Below are 17,671 nucleotides of genomic sequence, written 5' to 3' on the forward strand. Positions count from 1 at the left end.
CAGCAGCAACCTTCAGCACAGCTCGTCATCCAACTTCAACAAAGACACAAACACAAAAACACAAAGTGCTTCGAAAGCCAAACATGACTTTGTATTCATTTCATCTTCTGTTTTGTGTTTCCTTTTTAATATTACAGTTACAGTTGGGTGAAGCTGTTGTGTGATGTGACGGCATGAAGGAATGACGGAGTGACAGAGTGAAGGAATGAAAGAGTGAAGGAGTGACTGAGTGAAGGAATGAAAGAGTGAAGGAGTGAAAGAGTGAAGGAGTGACAGAGTGAAGGAGTGAAGGAGTGAAAGAGTGAAGGAGTGACAGTGAAGGAATGATGGAATGACAGAGTGAAGGAGTGACAGTGAAGGAATGATGGAATGATAGAGTGAAGGAATGAAAGAGTGAAGGAGTGAAGGAGTGAAGGAGTGAAAGAGTGAAGGAGTGAAGGAGTGAAAGAGTGAAGGAGTGACAGTGAAGGAATGATGGAATGATAGAGTGAAGGAGTGACAGAGTGAAGGAGTGACAGTGAAGGAATGATGGAATGACAGAGTGAAGGAGTGACAGAGTGAAGGAATGATGGAATGACAGAGTGAAGGAGTGACTTCTGGAATAACTAACATGAGTGAAAGGACTTGAACTCACCGTTCAGACCTGCTCAGCCGCTCTGAGGTTTTTTTTACTGTTAGCATTTGTCCAGGCGGTTTGTGTATGACCTCGTCTCACCTCAGGAATGGGCAGGACATAATCTCCCCCACCCCCCTAATCCCAACCCCCACCAGGGGCATCCCGTTGAGCTGATGTGGCAGCTGAGAGCTGAAATCCTCAGTAATGTGTCGAGCCAGGCCAAACATTGTAAAAATGGCTGCCACGCCGATTAGTTGACATCACAGGTTCATTTAATGTCCGGGATTGAGTTTTACCTCCACAGCTAAATACGGATCGTGAACGATTGACAGACAGAAGAATTATGGGAAAATAAGTCTGGTGATATTTTCTGATGAAAGCGACTCAACTCCACCAACAGCTCCACTGGTGTCATTGTTATTTGCAGCACCAAGCGGGGATTAAATTGCCGCTGAAAATAGTCCCCAACAGATGCTACGCTTCTTCTGTCAGTCGTTAAAGGGTGAAGTCTTCAGGCGTCATCAGGCCGGAGCGGGATTAGGAATCCATTGGTGACAAAGACAGATGATAAATATGGCAGCTGGAGAAAGACAGACATTCTGTTGGAGTGTATGGGAAGATGTCCCTCCTCCTCCTCAGTAAATGTTTTCCTGATGAGTTTCTGGTCTCAGTGAAATACAACATGATGTTCATTTAGAGGGAAAGGGGAGGGGTTAGGGGGCGGGGCTACTGTGAGGAAAGGATGAAGCTGCTTAAGGTCTGCCTTCAGAGAACTTTAATGTTCCTCTGTGTTCTTGTGTCCAGATGTCTCGGTTCCTGGATATGACGGCGTTTGGAGAAGTTGGTCAGTATCTTCGCCTCACCAACCTGGAGCAGCTGGCAGCCAAGGCCCAGGCCTTCGACGGTTAATACATCCCCACACTACATTGACCTTTGACCTGTGTTCACACGGCGTACAAATAGAACAAATAGAACTCTGCCTCGTTGTGTTTCTCAGGTACGAAGCGAGTCTGGATGCCTGATGATGTTGAAGCGTACATTGAAGTGGAGGTCAGAGAACTGAACGGAGACAAGACGACGGTGGAGACGAAGGACGGACGGGTGCGAATCAGTCTTTAATTACAATAACTGATCAAATGTGTGATCCAGCTGGTCTTTTACAGTTCTGCCTCATCTCGGTATAAGTCCAGTAAAACTCTGGTTGTTTGTTGAGCTTTCTTTTTATTTTTGCACACTCACTTTCTGTTCGACCTGATAACACTGGATTTAAATGATTGATGATAAAAGTCACAGTTGCCTACACCCCCCCCATGCCTATCTCTCTCTCTCTCTCTCTCTCTCTCTCTCTCCCCCTCTCCACTCTCAACCCAACCGGTCGAGGCAGATGCCCCCCCCTCAGCCTGGTTCTGCTCAAGGTTTCTGCCTCTTAAAGGAAGTGCTTGCTCATCGGGGGATCTGTTGGGTCTCTTTAAATCATTTTATAGAGAGTTTGGTCCAGACCTGCTCTATATGTAAAGCGCCTTGCTGTAACTTTGTAACTTGTAACTAACACTAACCCACTTTGATTTGGCGCTATACAAGTAAATCTGATTTGATTTGATTTGATTTAGTTAAACTTGAAATAAACAATGAAAGATATTTATCTAAAAAAGAAGCTACGAGTGATCTGGACGTTCAGAAGGGTTGAAGGATGTTGAAGTGTTTGTGTCCGATTCAGTTCCTGATTGTTAAAGAGGACGACCTCCAGCCCATGAACCCCCCGAAGTTCGACATGATGGAGGACATGGCCATGTTGACTCACCTGAATGAGGCATCCGTCCTGTTCAACCTCAGGAGGAGATACAGCATGTGGATGATCTATGTGAGTGTCGTCTTAGGCTGTCAGACAGTTTCAGTCCAGCAGCGGTCTGATCCTGATCCTGATCCTGATCCTGGTCTCTGTCCCTCAGACCTACTCTGGTCTGTTCTGTGTCACAGTCAATCCCTACAAATGGCTGCCGGTTTACTCTGCTGATGTGGTCAAGGCCTATAAAGGGAGGCGCCGTACAGACACGCCGCCGCACATCTACGCCATTGCAGACAACGCCTACACTGACCTGCTGAAAAGTGAGTCACCTTTAACCTCTGACCTCCAGGTTTAATTGTGAGGGTTAGGGTAGTTTCCTGTTCCTGCTGTTTGTTCATGTGGTTTTCGTTTCTCTCCAGATCGAGAGAACCAATCGATGCTCATCACGTAAGTTTACAGTCTTCAATACAACATAATGTTAATTTTTTTAAATGATGCTCCATTCAGAGGGAAACAGACCAGGAAGGAGGGGAGGGGTTAGGGGTTAGGGGGTGGGGCTTCTGTCTCATCAGCACCTGACTCCAGACTCTGTCCATCAGGGGTGAGTCAGGCGCTGGGAAAACCGTCAACACCAAGAGGGTGATCCAGTACTTCGCCATCGTCGCTGCTCTGGGAGAGAACGTGAAGAAAGGAGTAAGTCTTCTTTACGTGTCCAAAGCGTCCCATGTTGCCAACTGTCTCATCCTCCTCTCTGTGTCCAGAGATCTTTGGAGGACCAGATCATCGAGGCCAATCCAGCCATGGAGGCTTTCGGCAACGCCAAGACCATCCGCAATGACAACTCGTCTCGCTTCGTGAGTTTAATAAAGAGGATGGAGAGCCACCAACCTGACACTGACTGACTGACTGACTGACTGACTGACTGACAGATTGACTGACTGACTGACTGACTGACTGACTGACTGACTGACTGACAGATTGATTGTTTTTGGGTTTTTGGGTCGTCCATCTTCTCCTTTATTCTGAACATTTCATCTCTGCAACACTTTTTGGGATTTACCTTAAAACATTAACAGCTTTAAGTTGGACTCAAGAATGAACTGATTGGATTTCAAAGGTCAAAGGTCATGGTCACTGTGACCTCACAAAGACATAATTGTGGTCATTGCTCACACTAATTATGAAAGATTTGATTTGACATTTCAAGGTCTGAAAGGAGTCTGATGTATGTTTTTCCATAAAACTCCATCCTGTTGTTGAGGATTTGTTGTATTTTGTGTTTCATGAGTGCGTGTCTGTGTTTTTGCGTCTCAGGGAAAGTTCATCAGAATTCATTTTGGGCCAACAGGAAAGCTTGCGTCTGCCGACATCGACATCTGTGAGTTTGTGTGTTAATTAACTTCAACAGCAGCACTTTGACGTTGTTTAAAAGATACTTTTATAATTAAAAACATTCGGTGTCACAGTGGTGACCCCGCCCCCTCGCCCAGAAGTGGGTAAGAGGTAGAAGATGAATGAATGAATTGGCAAGCAAAACCCTGAGAGGAAAAAGTAAAAAAGTCATTTTCTGAGATATAAACAAAGCCTCAAAATAAAACCAAGAAATAAAAATAAGTCAGTTGTCTCAAAGAGTTTTTAAAGCAGCTGTGAGGCTTGTGTGTTTTTGCCAGATCTTCTGGAAAAGTCCAGAGTTGTGTTCCAGCAGCCCGGAGAGAGAAGCTACCATATCTACTACCAGATCCTGTCCAATCACAAGCCAGAACTCCAAGGTAACCCCGCCCGCTGCTGTAAATGGTCCAATCACCAACCAGCATTAAATCTAGACCTGTTAATATTAATGTTTATATTGTTACTGATGTAATTAGAGAAGTACCACAAAACACACAAAAACAGAAAAACACCAAAAACTCAATGTGACACAAAATTACGAGACTACGAGAAATTTTCTGTTTGTCGACAAAGAAACACAATAGAAAGACAAAATTAGTCAAATTACCACACAAAAAAACCAAGTAGAGAACATTACATATCAAAATTAAACACAAAACTACTAAGAAGAAAAATGTTAACACAAAGACAGAAAGTTACATAGAAAGTACAAAACAAAAAACAAAGACCTACAAAGAGACACAGAATGACAGTTGAATCACAGAAGAATGGAGGACCAGTGCCAGATGTCTGATTTGAGTGAGGCATTATGGGTAACATTGGGGACTTAACAGGACACTGGTGTCTCCTCAGACATGTTGTTGGTGACCACCAACCCCTACGACTACCACTTCTGCTCGCAGGGTGTGACCACGGTGGAGGGGATCGATGATGGCGAGGAGCTGAAGCTCACAGACGTAAGAAACACACAGGAAGACACACTGACGCACACTGCTGTGTTGTTGCACAACCTCTGATGTGTCTATTTGTGCAGCACGCCATGGACACACTGGGCTTCACTCCGGAGGAGAAGTACGGCTGCTACAAGATCGTTGGAGCCATCATGCACTTTGGAAACATGAAGTTCAAGAAGAAGCAGCGAGAAGAACAAGCTGAAGCCGACGGCACAGAGAGTGAGCCGGTCAAACCTAGTTACAAATCAAATCAGATTTATTTGTATCGTCATAACAAAGTTACAACAAGGCACTTCACATATAGAGCAGGTCTTTATAAAATTAAAAAAAGAGGCCCAACAGATCCCCTGATGAGCTGGAAAGACTCGACCGGTTGGAGAGAGTGAGGCATTGGGGGGTAGCGTAGGGTGAGAATGAGAGCAGGAGAGCGGGACATTCAAACAGGTGTAGGCAGGAACATGACGCTGCACGAAGTTCATGGAGATGAGCTGTAGTACAGAATTCATGAGGATAAGGAAGCAGCAGGGTTAGGAGAGGAGCTGGGAGAGACTTCAGGAAACAAGCTTAGAACTGGGAGAAACAGATTTAGGAGAAGGTGGTTATTGTCAGCACATACGAGGGGGAGGGAGGGAAGGAGAGAGAAGCTCAGTCCTTCCCCCAGCAGCCTCGCTAAAGACGAGAGGACTGCTGTGTGTCCTCAGGTTGTTGCTGTGTGTCCTCAGGTTGTTGCTGTGTGTCCTCAGGTTGTTGTTGTTGCTGTTGTTGTTGTTGTGTGTCCTCAGGTTGTTGTTGTTGTTGCTGTTGTTGTTGTGTGTCCTCAGGTTGTTGTTGTTGTTGCTGTTGTTGTTGTGTGTCCTCAGGTTGTTGTTGTTGTTGCTGTTGTTGTTGTGTGTCCTCAGGTTGTTGTTGTTGTTGCTGTTGTTGTTGTGTGTCCTCAGGTTGTTGTTGCTGTTGTTGTTGTGTGTCATCAGGTTGTTGCTCTTGTTGTTGTTGTGTGACCTCAGGTTGTTGTTGTTGTTGTTGTGTGTCCTCAGGTTGTTGCTGTGTGACCTCAGGTTGTTGCTCTTGTTGTTGTGTGTCCTCAGGTTGTTGGTGTGTGACCTCAGGTTGTTGGTGTTGTTGTTGTGTGTCCTCAGGTTGTTGCTGTGTGACCTCAGGTTGTTGGTGTTGTTGTGTGTCCTCAGGTTGTTGTTGTTGTGTGTCCTCAGGTTGTTGTTGTTGTGTGTCCTCAGGTTGTTGTTGTTGTGTGTCCTCAGGTTGTTGCTCTTGTTGTTGTGTGACCTCAGGTTGTTGCTCTTGTTGTTGTGTGTCCTCAGGTTGTTGCTCTTGTTGTTGTGTGTCCTCAGGTTGTTGTTGCTCTTGTTGTTGTGTGTCCTCAGGTTGTTGTTGCTCTTGTTGTTGTGTGTCCTCAGGTTGTTGTTGCTGTTGTTGTTGTTGTTGTTGTGTGTCCTCAGGTTGTTGTTGTTGTTGTTGTGTGTCCTCAGGTTGTTGCTCTTGTTGTTGTGTGTCCTCAGGTTGTTGCTCTTGTTGTTGTGTGTCCTCAGGTTGTTGTTGTGTGACCTCAGGTTGTTGCTCTTGTTGTTGTGTGTCCTCAGGTTGTTGCTCTTGTTGTGTGTCCTCAGGTTGTTGTTGTTGTGTGACCTCAGGTTGTTGTTGTTGTTGTTGTGTGACCTCAGGTTGTTGTTGTTGTTGTTGAGTGTCCTCAGGTTGTTGTTGTTGTGTGTCCTCAGGTTGTTGTTGTTGTGTGTCCTCAGGTGGTTGTTGTTGTTGTTGCTGTTGTTGTTGTGTGTCCTCAGGTTGTTGTTGTTGTTGCTGTTGTTGTTGTGTATCCTCAGGTTGTTGTTGTTGTTGCTGTTGTTGTTGTGTGTCCTCAGGTTGTTGTTGTTGCTGTTGTTGTTGTGTATCCTCAGGTTGTTGTTGTTGTTGTTGTTGTTGTGTGTCCTCAGGTTGTTGTTATTGTTGTTGTTGTTGTTTGTCCTCAGGTTGTTGTTGTGTGTCCTCAGGTTGTTGTTGTTGTGTGTCCTCAGGTTGTTGTTGTTGTGTGTCCTCAGGTGGTTGTTGTTGTTGTTGTTGTTGTTGTTGTTGCTGCTGTTGTTGTTGTTGTGTGTCCTCAGGTTGTTGCTCTTGTTGTTGTGTGTCCTCAGGTTGTTGTTGTGTGTCCTCAGGTTGTTGTTGTTGTGTGACCTCAGGTTGTTGTTGCTGTTGTTGTTGTGTGTCCTCAGGTTGTTGTTGTTGTGTGACCTCAGGTTGTTGTTGCTGTTGTTGTTGTGTGACCTCAGGTTGTTGCTCTTGTTGTTGTGTGTCCTCAGGTTGTTGTTGTTGTTGCTGTTGTTGTTGTGTATCCTCAGGTTGTTGTTGTGTGTCCCCAGGTTGTTGCTGTTGTTGTTGTTGTTGTGTGTCCTCAGGTTGTTGTTGTTGTTGTTGCTGTTGTTGTTGTGTGTCCTCAGGTTGTTGTTGTTGTGTGTCCTCAGGTTGTTGTTGTTGTGTGTCCTCAGGTTGTTGTTGTTGTTGTGTGTCCTCAGGTGGTTGTTGTTGTTGTTGCTGTTGTTGTTGTGCGTCCTCAGGTTGTTGTTGTTGTTGTTGTTGTGTGTCCTCAGGTTGTTGTTGTGTGTCCTCAGGTTGTTGTTGTTGTGTGTCCTCAGGTTGTTGTTGTGTGTCCTCAGGTTGTTGTTGTGTGTCCTCAGGTTGTTGTTGTTGTGTGTCCTCAGGTTGTTGTTGTTGTTGTTGTGTGTCCTCAGGTTGTTGTTGTGTGTCCTCAGGTTGTTGTTGTTGTTGTTGTTGTTGCTGTTGTTGTTGTGTATCCTCAGGTTGTTGTTGTGTGTCCCCAGGTTGTTGCTGTTGTTGTTGTTGTTGTGTGTCCTCAGGTTGTTGTTGTTGTTGTTGCTGTTGTTGTTGTGTGTCCTCAGGTTGTTGTTGTTGTTGTGCGTCCTCAGGTTGTTGTTGTTGTTGTTGTTGTTGTGTGTCCTCAGGTTGTTGTTGTTGTTGTGTGTCCTCAGGTTGTTGTTGTGTGTCCTCAGGTGTGGATAAAGTAGCCTATCTGATGGGCATCAGCTCTGCCGACCTGCTCAAAGGTCTGCTGAACCCCCGAGTCAAAGTCGGGAATGAGTTCATCGTGAAAGGACAGACGGTAGAACAGGTAACAGATCCATTCATCCATTCATCCATTCATCCATCCATCAGGCTCCGGCCTGTCAGTGAGCCTGACCTGACCTGACCTGACCTGACCTGACCCCTGCAGGTCACCTACGCTGCAGCCGCTCTGGCCAAAGCCACATACGACCGGATGTTTAAGTGGCTGGTGAGTCGCATCAACCTGTCGCTGTACACCGCTCTGCCCCGTCAGTACTTCATCGGCGTCCTCGACATCGCCGGCTTTGAGATCTTTGAGGTACGCAGGAGGTCTGATTGCTGGTTAGCTTCAGGACTCTGACCTCTGACCTTCACGGATGTTTCTGTCTCTCTGCAGTTCAATAACTTCGAGCAGCTCTGCATCAACTTCACTAACGAGAAGCTGCAGCAGTACTTCAACCACCACATGTTCATCCTGGAGCAGGAGGAGTACAAGACCGAGGGCATCGAATGGACCTTCATCGACTTCGGTCTGGACCTGCAGGCCTGCATAGACCTCATCGAGAAGGTGAGTTTGGATATGAAGGACGTTTGTGCTGGTGGCACACATGATTACTAAGCCTGGACTCTTTGTGCAGCCGATGGGCATTCTGTCCATCATGGAGGAGGAGTGTATGTTCCCCAAGGCCACGGACCACAGCTTTAAAACCAAACTGTACGACAATCACCTGGGGAAGTCGCCAAACTTCCAGAGACCGAGACCGGACAAGAAGCGCAGATATGAGACTCACTTTGAGGTGGTTCACTATGCTGGAGTGGTGAGTATCAGAAGTTGTTGTTTCTGGGACCTTCTGGAACTCTGCTGGAAGTTCTCCTCTCTGGAGAACAAAGGATTTCAAAATGTGTGCTTGTCTGCAGGTTCCCTACAACATCACTGGATGGCTGGACAAAAACAGAGACCCTCTGAATGAGACGGTGGTTGTTCTGTTCCAGAAGTCCTCCAACAAACTGATGGCTGCTCTGTTTGAGAACTACATCACCTCTGAGATGGGTACCAAAGTCCAACAGACACTTTTTGCATGAATGAAATTCTTCTGGAGCAAAAACGGATGAAGATGCTTCAGATCAAATGGTTGTTTCTGTTTCAGCCAGCGATCCGAAGGCGGAAGTCAAACACAGGAAGAAGAAAGCAGCGTCGTTTTTGACGGTTTCACAGCTGCACAAGGTGAGATTTAGGAAAGGGGCGGGGCTTAGACCTGCATTCTCTCCGATGTCCAGATTGAATTGCTGAGGCAGGCTGATGATGGGGACCATCGACATGTTTGTTTTTGTTAAAGGAGAATCTAAACAAGCTGATGGCCAACCTCCGCAGCACTCAGCCTCATTTCATCCGCTGCATCATCCCCAATGAGACCAAGAGTCCAGGTACCAAACAGCAGTTAGACCACCTGAGTGGTTTTAATGTTCATCAGTTCATTATGACTGAAGCGAAGGTTGTTCTCCAGGTGTGATGGATCCCTTCCTGGTCCTGCACCAGTTGAGGTGTAATGGAGTCCTTGAGGGGATCCGAATTTGCAGGAAGGGCTTTCCAAACCGTATCCTGTATGCTGAGTTCAAACAGCGGTGAGTCCAGTCGCTCCGGTTCTGATCTGGTGTCTGACTCAGACCTCAGGCCTTACTGGAGTCACAGTCCCGGTCCTTCTGCCTGCTGTTCAACTCGTTTCTGTCCTCTTAGTTATCGCATCCTGAACCCTTGTGCAATTCCGGAGGATTCGTTTGTGGACAGTAGGAAGGCCGTGGAGAAACTGCTGGGCTCTCTGGACATAGACAACACCCAGTACAAGTTTGGACACACAAAGGTGTAACAACAATGCTACAGCTGTTAGGACAACACAACTCCAATCCCAAAGTCAGGATGATTTAACCCACTTCACCCTCTTCAGGTGTTCTTCAAGGCGGGTCTGCTGGGACACCTGGAGGATATGAGGGACGCCCGTCTGTCTCAGATCCTCACCACCATCCAGGCCAGATGCAGGGGGAAGCTGATGAGGATGGAACGACAGGAGATGATGCTGCGAAGGTCACTGTGGATAAAAACTGTTGGTGTTGGTTGTGTGTGCGAGTCTCTAACAACACATGGTCTTTGATTGGTCTCCTCAGAGATGCCCTCATGGTGATCCAGTTAAACCTCAAAGCGTTCTTCTCCGTGAGAACATGGCCATGGATGATGTTGTTCTATAAGCTCCGCCCCCTTCTCAGGAGCGCCCAGGTGGAGAAAGAACTGGCTGCTCTGAAAGAAGAATTTGCCAAACTGAAAGAAGCTTTCGACAGGTCGGTCGGCCGCCTCTCAGTTTCTTCTCAACAACATCAGTTTAGCAACGGAGCGACTGAAGGCAAGCGTTTGAAGTTTGTCTCTTTGGCTTGTTGTGTCTGTTCTCCATCAGATCAGAGGCGAAGCGTCAGGAAGCGGAGGAGAAACAGGTGGTTCTGGTTCAAGAGAAGAACGATCTGGCTCTGCAGCTCCAAGCCGTAAGTCCCAGACACTTACAGGAACAAAGCATACTGGGAAAATCCTCTTGATCCTCTACATAGTAATGTGTTTTCTCTAAAAACACTCAAACGTTGTGCTGTTCCCACTGACCTTTGACCTTTTGGTCACCTGTATAAATCTGGACCAAATTCGTTGTGTTCATTCACTTTATCAGAAAACCTGAAAGTTTCTGTTTCTTCCTTTCTGATGTTCAGGAGCAGGACAACCTGACGGACGCCGAGGACCGCTGCAACCAGCTGATTCAATCCAAAATCTCTCTGGAGTCAAAACTGAAGGAGATGCAGGAGCGTCTGGAGGACGAGGAGGAGGTGAGCGCCACACTGACGTCCAAGAAGAGGCAGCTGGACGACGAGGTGATGTCCCTGAAGAGAGACGTGGACGATCTGGAGATGACTCTGGCTAAAGTGGAGAGAGAGAGACATGGAGTGGAGAACAAGGTGCGTCAGGTGGAGGAGGCTCAGTCTGGAAACGTCTGAGGACGAGTTGGCTTCAATGTGCTGTTTGTCCATCCAGGTGAAAAACCTGTCCCAGGAGATGTGCGTACTGGATGAATCCATTGCGTCTCTGACCAGAGAGAAAGCTGCCTTACAGGAAGCTCACCAACAGGCTCTGAACGACCTTCAGGCTCAGGAGGACAAAGTCAACATGCTGGCCAAAGTTAAAGTTCGACTGGAGCAGCAGGTGGACAGTGTAAGACCTCAGTGTGTTTCCATTAAAAGCTGATGGAACCTCCTGATGCTGAGATGGCTGAAGAAATTCAATATGAGCCAACCTTTAGTTCCTCCAAAGGTTTTGGACCACCAACCACCAGAACAGACCCAGAGTTCCTGGGTCCTGGTCCAGCTGAACTGACCATCGGCCTCTGATTTGTTTCTTCCCTGTAGGTGGAAGGTTCCCTGGAGCAGGAGAAGAAACTGCGGGTGGATCTGGAAAGAACCAAACGGAAGCTGGAGGGGGATCTGAAGCTGTCCATGGATTCAGTCAGGGACCTGGAGAACCAGAAGGGCGAGCTGGAGGAAAGACTGAAAAAGTAGCTGGAAGAAATTTCTCTACAAGGACTAAGATCAACGAGGAGTGAGTGATCGATAAATGAATCTAATCCTTCATTTTCTGTTTCTGTTCACTAAAGAAAAGACTTTGAGTTGGGTCAGCTTCAGTCAAAAATGGAGGACGAGCAGAATTTGGTTGTTCATCTTCAGAAAAAGATTAAAGAGCTTCAGGTGAGTCCAGCAGATCCAGAAGAGCCCGGCTCCGGTTCCAGAGCTTCACGGTTGCTGCTGCAGTTGTGCTGTGTTGTGTTGTCTTTCTCAGACTCGTATCGAGGAGCTGGAGGAGGCGCTGGATGCTGAGCGGGCATGGCGCTCCAAGGCCGAGCGTCAGAGGAATGACATCGCCAGAGAGCTGGAAGATCTGGGCGAGAAACTGGAGGAGGCTGGAGGAGCTTCAGCTGCTCAGACCGCCCTCAACAGGTCCGCAACACGTTAAAGATCCAGTCATGAGGCTCAGCCCGGACACCACAAACTGTAACTGAGTTCATGTCAAACAGGAAGCGAGAGGCAGATTTCCTGAAGATACGGCGGGAGCTGGAGGAGGCGGGGCTTCACTTCGAGGCCACGACTGCCTCTCTGAGGAAGAAGCACTCAGACGCGATGGTGGAGCTGAGCGAGCAGATTGATGCTCTGCAGAGAACAAAGCAGAAACTGGAGAAGGAGAAGGCTGAAATCAGACTGCAGGCCGACGACCTGGCCATCAACGTGGAGCAGCTGTCCAGGACCAAGGTAGGAGCTGAGGCCGGTGCATGATGGGAAATGTGGGAGTTTAGTTCAAACCAGAGACTCTCAGCTGTCCCACTCTGTGTTTGTGTGTGCAGGCAGCTGTGGAGAAGATGTGCAGGGTTTATGAGGACCAGCTGAATGAGAGCCGGACCAGAGCTGACGATCTGCAGAGACAGCTGACTGAAGTGACAGCTCAGAAAACACGAGCTCAGACTGAGACCGGTAAAAAGCACACACACAGAACTTTCTTCCTCCTGATGGAACATTCTGACGTCTTCTCTCATCGCTGTCCTTCCAGCTGAGTATAGCCGTCGCTTGGAGGAGCGGGACACTCTGATTGGTCAGCTCCAGCGCTCCAAGGCCGGAGTGTGTCAGAACTTGGAAGATCAGAAGAGGCGGCTGGAGGAGGACAGTAAAGTAAGGAAGACCTCTGAACTCCGATCTGGACTCAGGCTCACTCGGTGTCAGTGTAACAGCGTTGAATCTGTTTCAGGGTCGTGTGGCTCTGGCTCATGCCCTCCAGGCTTCCCGCCACGAATGCAGCCTGTTCAAGGAGCAGCTGGAGGAGGAACAGGAGGCGAAGGCCGAGCTGCAGCGGGCGCTGTCTCAGGCCAACGCTCAGGTGGTCCAGTGGAGAACCAAGTACGAGACGGAGGCAGTGCTGAGGATCGAGGAGCTGGAGGAGGCAAAGTGAGATGAGTCCTCCTGTCAGGATCTGACCAAATATAAGACAACTGCCCTCTACTGCCACCTTCAGGCCAAAACATCTCTACACATGATACAAAACACCAAAAATCTTACTGATCACTGTGAAAATAAGTTATTATTCTTACATTCAGCTGTGGATAAAAACTTCAGCTGAAGTTGTGACTTGAAAGTCTGTCTGTGTTTGTTTTTCTGTTTTATTGCTTGCAGGAAGAAGTTAGTTGTCAAATTGCAGATGGTTGAAGAAGCTGCGGATGCATCTCAGGCCAAATGTTCCTCCCTGGACAAAACCAAACAGCGTCTGCAGGCGGAGATCGAGGACCTGGTGGTCGAACTGGAACGCTCCAACGCTGCAGCTCTGGCTCTGGACAAGAAGCAACGCAACTTTGACAAGGTCAGTCAGCAACAAGCCAAACAATCATCATCCATCCCAGTCCACCCTGGACAGGTCAAACAGGAAGTGAGCTCTGCTTTTCCCCGTTTGCTGCAGATGTTGAGTGATTGGAAGCTGAAGTTTGAGGAGAGTCAGTCGGAGCTCGAGGCGTCGCAGCGAGAGTCCCGCAGTCTGAGCACCGAGCTCTTCAAACTGAAGAACTGCTACGAAGAAGCGCTGGACCATCTGGACACGATCAAACGAGAAAACAGGAACCTCCAAGGTACCGCACGCAGGACCTGGTTCTTGGTCAGGTCTTGAAATTAGTCTCTTTTGTCTCCTTCTGTGTCAACAAATGAACACAACAAAACCTTAATTGTCTGCTCTGAAGAGCCAACCTTCAGGAAAATCCTACATTTATTCCGATCAATTCCAAAATGTAATCAATAACTTTGATCCAGTCTGACACTTCTGTGCTGGATTCGGGTCAACAAAGAAAAAGAGAGAATTAGTTGTAACTTGGTGAGGTTTCTATAAACTAAACCAGAACAGATAAAAGAGCAGACTATAATTCTGTTGTGTAATGTGTTTGTGTGATTCCAGAGGAGATCCTGGACCTGACGGAGCAGATCAGCCATGGAGGGAAGACCATCCATGAGCTGGAGAGGATGAAGAAGATCCTGGACGTGGAGAAGAGCGACATCAGAGCCGCTCTGGAGGAAGCAGAGGTAACTGACGACCTGATATCGACTGTCAGCTCTGCTGCTGCTCCGCTGTTGACCAATCTGCGGACTCTCCTCCATCCAGGGAACCCTGGAGCATGAGGAGAGCAAGACTCTGAGATTTCAGATGGAACTGCAGCAGATAAGGACCGAGATCGAGCGCAAGGTCGCAGAGAAAGACGAGGAGATCGACATCCTCAGGTAGAGAACGAGTGATGTCACAGAATCATTTTTTTCATGAGCACTTAACAGCAGCGGAGCAGACAGCTGCAGGTAAAACTGTTTGAATCACCAGACGGAACCAGCAGCGCTCCCTGGAGGCCCTGCAGGCCAGTCTGGAGGCGGAGGTCCGCGGTCGCAGCGAGGCGGTTCGGCTGAGGAAGAAGATGGAGTCCGACCTGAATGAGATGGAGGTTCAACTGGGATACGCCACCAAACAGGCGTCGGAGAGCCAGAAGGTCATCAGACACCTGCAGACAGAGGTGATCTGCATCCTTCAGAGGAAATGTGGAAGTGTCACATGATCCTGACGCCGATGTTTTGTGTTCAGATCAAAGAGCAGCAGGTGGAGCTGGACGATAAAGTCCAGTTGGCCAATGAGCTAAGAGAACAGATCGTGCTGCTGGAGCGGCGCTGCTCCCTGATGACATCTGAGGAGGAGGAGCTACGAGGGATCCTGGAGCAGACGGACCGCGAGCGCAAGATGGCCGAGCACGAGCTGGTGGAGGTGGCGGAGAGAGTGAATCTGCTCACCACACAGGTAGCGCGTTGGCTTTACCGATCAATCGTTCGATTGGTGGACTGTCTGAATGATGACCTGCTCACTTCCTGTGTTACAGAACACGGGGCTGATAAACCAGAAGAAGAAGCTGGAGGCCGATGTGTCTCAGCTGACTGGAGAGGTGGACGACGCCCTGCAGGAGAGTCACACTGCAGACGAGAAGGCCAAGAAGGCCGTCACTGATGTCAGTCCTGACCTTTGACCTCTAACAAAACCCTGAGTTGTCTTTTTCATGTTGTGGTGTCGTAGTTCTGTCCCTGAATGTCGCTGAATGTCCCTGAATGTCTCTGAATGTCCCTGAATGTCCCTGAAATATCGCTGAATGTCCCTGAATGTCTCTTAATGTCACTGAATGCCCCGAATGTTTCTGAATGTCCCTGAATGTCCCTGAATGTCTCTGAATGTCCCTGAAATATTGCTGAATGTCTCTGAATGTCTCTGAATGTCCCTGAAATATCGCTGAATGTCCCTGAATGTCCCTGATTATCTCTGAATGTCCCTGAAATATTGCTGAATGTCTCTGAATGTCTCTTAATGTCGCTGAATGTCACTGAATGCCCCTGAATGTCTCTGAATGTCCCTGAATGTCTCTGAATGTCCCTGAATGTCCCTGAAATATCGCTGAATGTCCCTGAATGTCCCTGATTGTCTCTGAATGTCCCTGAAATATCTCTGAATGTCACTGAATGCCACTGAATGTCCCTGAATGTCTCTGAATGTCCCTGAATGTCTCTGAATGTCGCTGAATGTCCCTGAATGTCTCTGAATGTCGCTGAATGTCCCTGAAATATCTCTGAATGTCACTGAATGCCACTGAATGTCCCTGAATGTCTCTGAATGTCCCTGAATGTCTCTGAATGTCCCTGAATGTCTCTTAATGTCGCTGAATGCCCCTGAATGTCTCTGAATGTCCCTGAAATATCTCTGAATGTCACTGAATGCCACTGAATGTCCCTGAATGTCTCTGAATGTCCCTGAATGTCTCTTAATGTCGCTGAATGCCCCTGAATGTCTCTGAATGTCCCTGAATGTCCCTGAACTCTGTCCAGGCGGCTCTGATGGCCGAGGAGCTGAAGAAGGAGCAGGACAGCAGCAACATGATGGAAAGGATGAAGAGGAACATGGAGTCAACAGTGAAAGGTACAGAAGCGTGATGATAATGGCGATGAAGATGAAGATGAGGTGATATCACCTGCTGTGATGGGTTTATGTCTCTGACAGACCTGCAGGTCAAACTGCTGGAGACAGAGGAGATGGTGTTGAAGGGAGGAAAGAAGCAGCTTCTCAAATTGGAGACAAGAGTGAGTTCTAAACACTGTCGTCATGACAACTGTCCCCGTTTCTCACCATGGTAACCTGTTTTTTCTCTTTTCACTTCCTTTACTGCTCCTCCTCCATCCAAATGACTCCAATGTGTTCAGCCCTAGAACAGAGTTTTCACTTTATTTTGAACAATCCAGGGTTGACCTATTTTCTTGATCTACAGCTTTTACTTTGAAATGCAGCTTGAAGAGGTGGAGTTTTTCAGCACAAGGATCCTGCTGACTGGTAGATGTACTGACAGGTGAACTGTGTGCAGGTGAGGGAGCTGCAGACGGAACTGATGGTGGAGCAGAAGAAGAGTGAGGAGTACCAGAAAGGAGTCCGCCGCTACGAGAGGAAGGTCAAAGAGCTGACGTACCAGGTGGGAGCTGCTGCTTCTTCTTCGTCTTCTGTTCTGAGGTCCTCGTTTGTCCTGATTATGTGTCCTTGTGTCTCTGCAGTCAGAGGAGGACAGGAAGACTCTGCTGAGGATGCAGGAGCTCATTGAGAGGCTGCAGACCAAAGTGAAGAGCTACAAGAGACAAGCTGAGAGTGCGGTGAGGTGTCAGAGGGCCGTCTGCCCATACAGGTGAACGCCAACAGGGTGTAACGTTTTCCTGCTGTTCCTCTGTTGGTCCACCAGGAGGAGCAGGTGACCAGCAGCACCGTACGCTTCAGGAAGATCCAACACGAGCTGGACGATGCCGAAGAGCGAGCTGACATCGCCGAGACGACGGCCAACAAACTGCGGATTCGAACCCGTGAACAAACCACGAAGGTGGTCATGGTGAGTCACTCCCTTTAGTCTCTTCTTCTGCTGTTTTGGTCAAAGTTGTGTTTCTAATCTTTGTGTTGTGGTTGTGTCTGTCTGCAGCTTGCTGAATGAGGCCTCTCCACACACCATCAGTGTGCTTGTTGTTCGCGGTGTGTTTTTGTGTGAAGTGTTTGGGTTGTCAGTGTGTGACTTTGTCATTGTGTTTCAGTTGGATCCGGATCGGGCTAATATCTGGAGGAAAATGGATGCTAACAGACAGAGCAGAAAATATTCCTGTTAATTGTTTAAGTTTTTGTTTACGTATGAAAACATTACTCACTGCGACAACGTTTACATGTGTTAAATTACGTTGTGTATTTGCTTTTGCTGTGCAGCTAACATTAACAGCTAGTTACTTGCCTACCTTGAAGATATAAAGCAAGTTGACGAGATGCTAAAGTGAATTATTTTCAAATCTTTAAGTACAAAGTGGTACGAGACAGGCTAGCTAGTTAGCATGCTAATGTCAGTCAATTTCTCAGATTAAGATGAAAACTGTTGTTGCTTTTAGCTGCTACTACTAATAATTCGTTTGATTTTTTAAAGCAGCAGAAAACAACTTTCAACTTTCTTCAGGGTTTTAGTGCCTTTTTAGAACGTTGAAACAAAAACACTCCACAGAGAAGTTTCCTTCAGGAGCTGGAGGAGCCCAAACACCGAGCTGAAAAGAATGACCACTGAACTGCAGAAGAAGGCGGCCCCTCAAACCGTGTTTGTTTTCACTCCTTATCTCTGATTTGGAACTTCATGTTCTGATTGAAACCTTTAATGTAGTAAAGAGAATAAAAAAAGCCTGTTGGTCTTCAACTTCTTCAACACAACAGTTATTTGTGGG

The 17,671-nt window shown here is 47.6% G+C and overlaps 1 protein-coding gene across 1 annotated transcript in view; it reads left to right on the forward strand.

The window, feature by feature from the left end:
* LOC115045698 (myosin-7B-like) overlaps positions 1 to 17,626 on the forward strand; it is an 18,063-nt gene extending 437 nt beyond the window's left edge. The window contains exons 2-46 of the mRNA XM_029505488.1: positions 1,421 to 1,520; positions 1,614 to 1,717; positions 2,334 to 2,477; positions 2,566 to 2,722; positions 2,822 to 2,849; positions 3,002 to 3,095; positions 3,164 to 3,256; positions 3,717 to 3,780; positions 4,073 to 4,171; positions 4,644 to 4,747; positions 4,825 to 4,963; positions 7,762 to 7,880; positions 7,983 to 8,132; positions 8,211 to 8,381; positions 8,452 to 8,631; positions 8,732 to 8,864; positions 8,962 to 9,038; positions 9,151 to 9,238; positions 9,319 to 9,436; positions 9,549 to 9,672; positions 9,757 to 9,893; positions 9,974 to 10,144; positions 10,258 to 10,342; positions 10,559 to 10,801; positions 10,878 to 11,054; positions 11,249 to 11,394; positions 11,494 to 11,584; positions 11,676 to 11,833; positions 11,911 to 12,142; positions 12,235 to 12,361; positions 12,438 to 12,556; positions 12,633 to 12,829; positions 13,055 to 13,238; positions 13,335 to 13,500; positions 13,821 to 13,945; positions 14,025 to 14,140; positions 14,235 to 14,421; positions 14,490 to 14,699; positions 14,779 to 14,904; positions 15,770 to 15,860; positions 15,942 to 16,021; positions 16,300 to 16,404; positions 16,484 to 16,579; positions 16,666 to 16,809; positions 16,897 to 17,626. Of these exons, the coding sequence (XP_029361348.1) occupies positions 1,421 to 1,520; positions 1,614 to 1,717; positions 2,334 to 2,477; positions 2,566 to 2,722; positions 2,822 to 2,849; positions 3,002 to 3,095; positions 3,164 to 3,256; positions 3,717 to 3,780; positions 4,073 to 4,171; positions 4,644 to 4,747; positions 4,825 to 4,963; positions 7,762 to 7,880; positions 7,983 to 8,132; positions 8,211 to 8,381; positions 8,452 to 8,631; positions 8,732 to 8,864; positions 8,962 to 9,038; positions 9,151 to 9,238; positions 9,319 to 9,436; positions 9,549 to 9,672; positions 9,757 to 9,893; positions 9,974 to 10,144; positions 10,258 to 10,342; positions 10,559 to 10,801; positions 10,878 to 11,054; positions 11,249 to 11,394; positions 11,494 to 11,584; positions 11,676 to 11,833; positions 11,911 to 12,142; positions 12,235 to 12,361; positions 12,438 to 12,556; positions 12,633 to 12,829; positions 13,055 to 13,238; positions 13,335 to 13,500; positions 13,821 to 13,945; positions 14,025 to 14,140; positions 14,235 to 14,421; positions 14,490 to 14,699; positions 14,779 to 14,904; positions 15,770 to 15,860; positions 15,942 to 16,021; positions 16,300 to 16,404; positions 16,484 to 16,579; positions 16,666 to 16,809; positions 16,897 to 16,908 (5,811 nt within the window). The 3' untranslated portion in view covers positions 16,909 to 17,626. The remainder of the gene's footprint in view (positions 1 to 1,420; positions 1,521 to 1,613; positions 1,718 to 2,333; positions 2,478 to 2,565; positions 2,723 to 2,821; positions 2,850 to 3,001; positions 3,096 to 3,163; positions 3,257 to 3,716; positions 3,781 to 4,072; positions 4,172 to 4,643; positions 4,748 to 4,824; positions 4,964 to 7,761; positions 7,881 to 7,982; positions 8,133 to 8,210; positions 8,382 to 8,451; positions 8,632 to 8,731; positions 8,865 to 8,961; positions 9,039 to 9,150; positions 9,239 to 9,318; positions 9,437 to 9,548; positions 9,673 to 9,756; positions 9,894 to 9,973; positions 10,145 to 10,257; positions 10,343 to 10,558; positions 10,802 to 10,877; positions 11,055 to 11,248; positions 11,395 to 11,493; positions 11,585 to 11,675; positions 11,834 to 11,910; positions 12,143 to 12,234; positions 12,362 to 12,437; positions 12,557 to 12,632; positions 12,830 to 13,054; positions 13,239 to 13,334; positions 13,501 to 13,820; positions 13,946 to 14,024; positions 14,141 to 14,234; positions 14,422 to 14,489; positions 14,700 to 14,778; positions 14,905 to 15,769; positions 15,861 to 15,941; positions 16,022 to 16,299; positions 16,405 to 16,483; positions 16,580 to 16,665; positions 16,810 to 16,896) is intronic.
* Positions 17,627 to 17,671: the final 45 nt, after the last annotated feature.

The sequence above is a fragment of the Echeneis naucrates genome, chromosome 7, assembly GCF_900963305.1.
Source record: "Echeneis naucrates chromosome 7, fEcheNa1.1, whole genome shotgun sequence".
In the NCBI taxonomy this organism is placed as follows: domain Eukaryota; kingdom Metazoa; phylum Chordata; class Actinopteri; order Carangiformes; family Echeneidae; genus Echeneis; species Echeneis naucrates.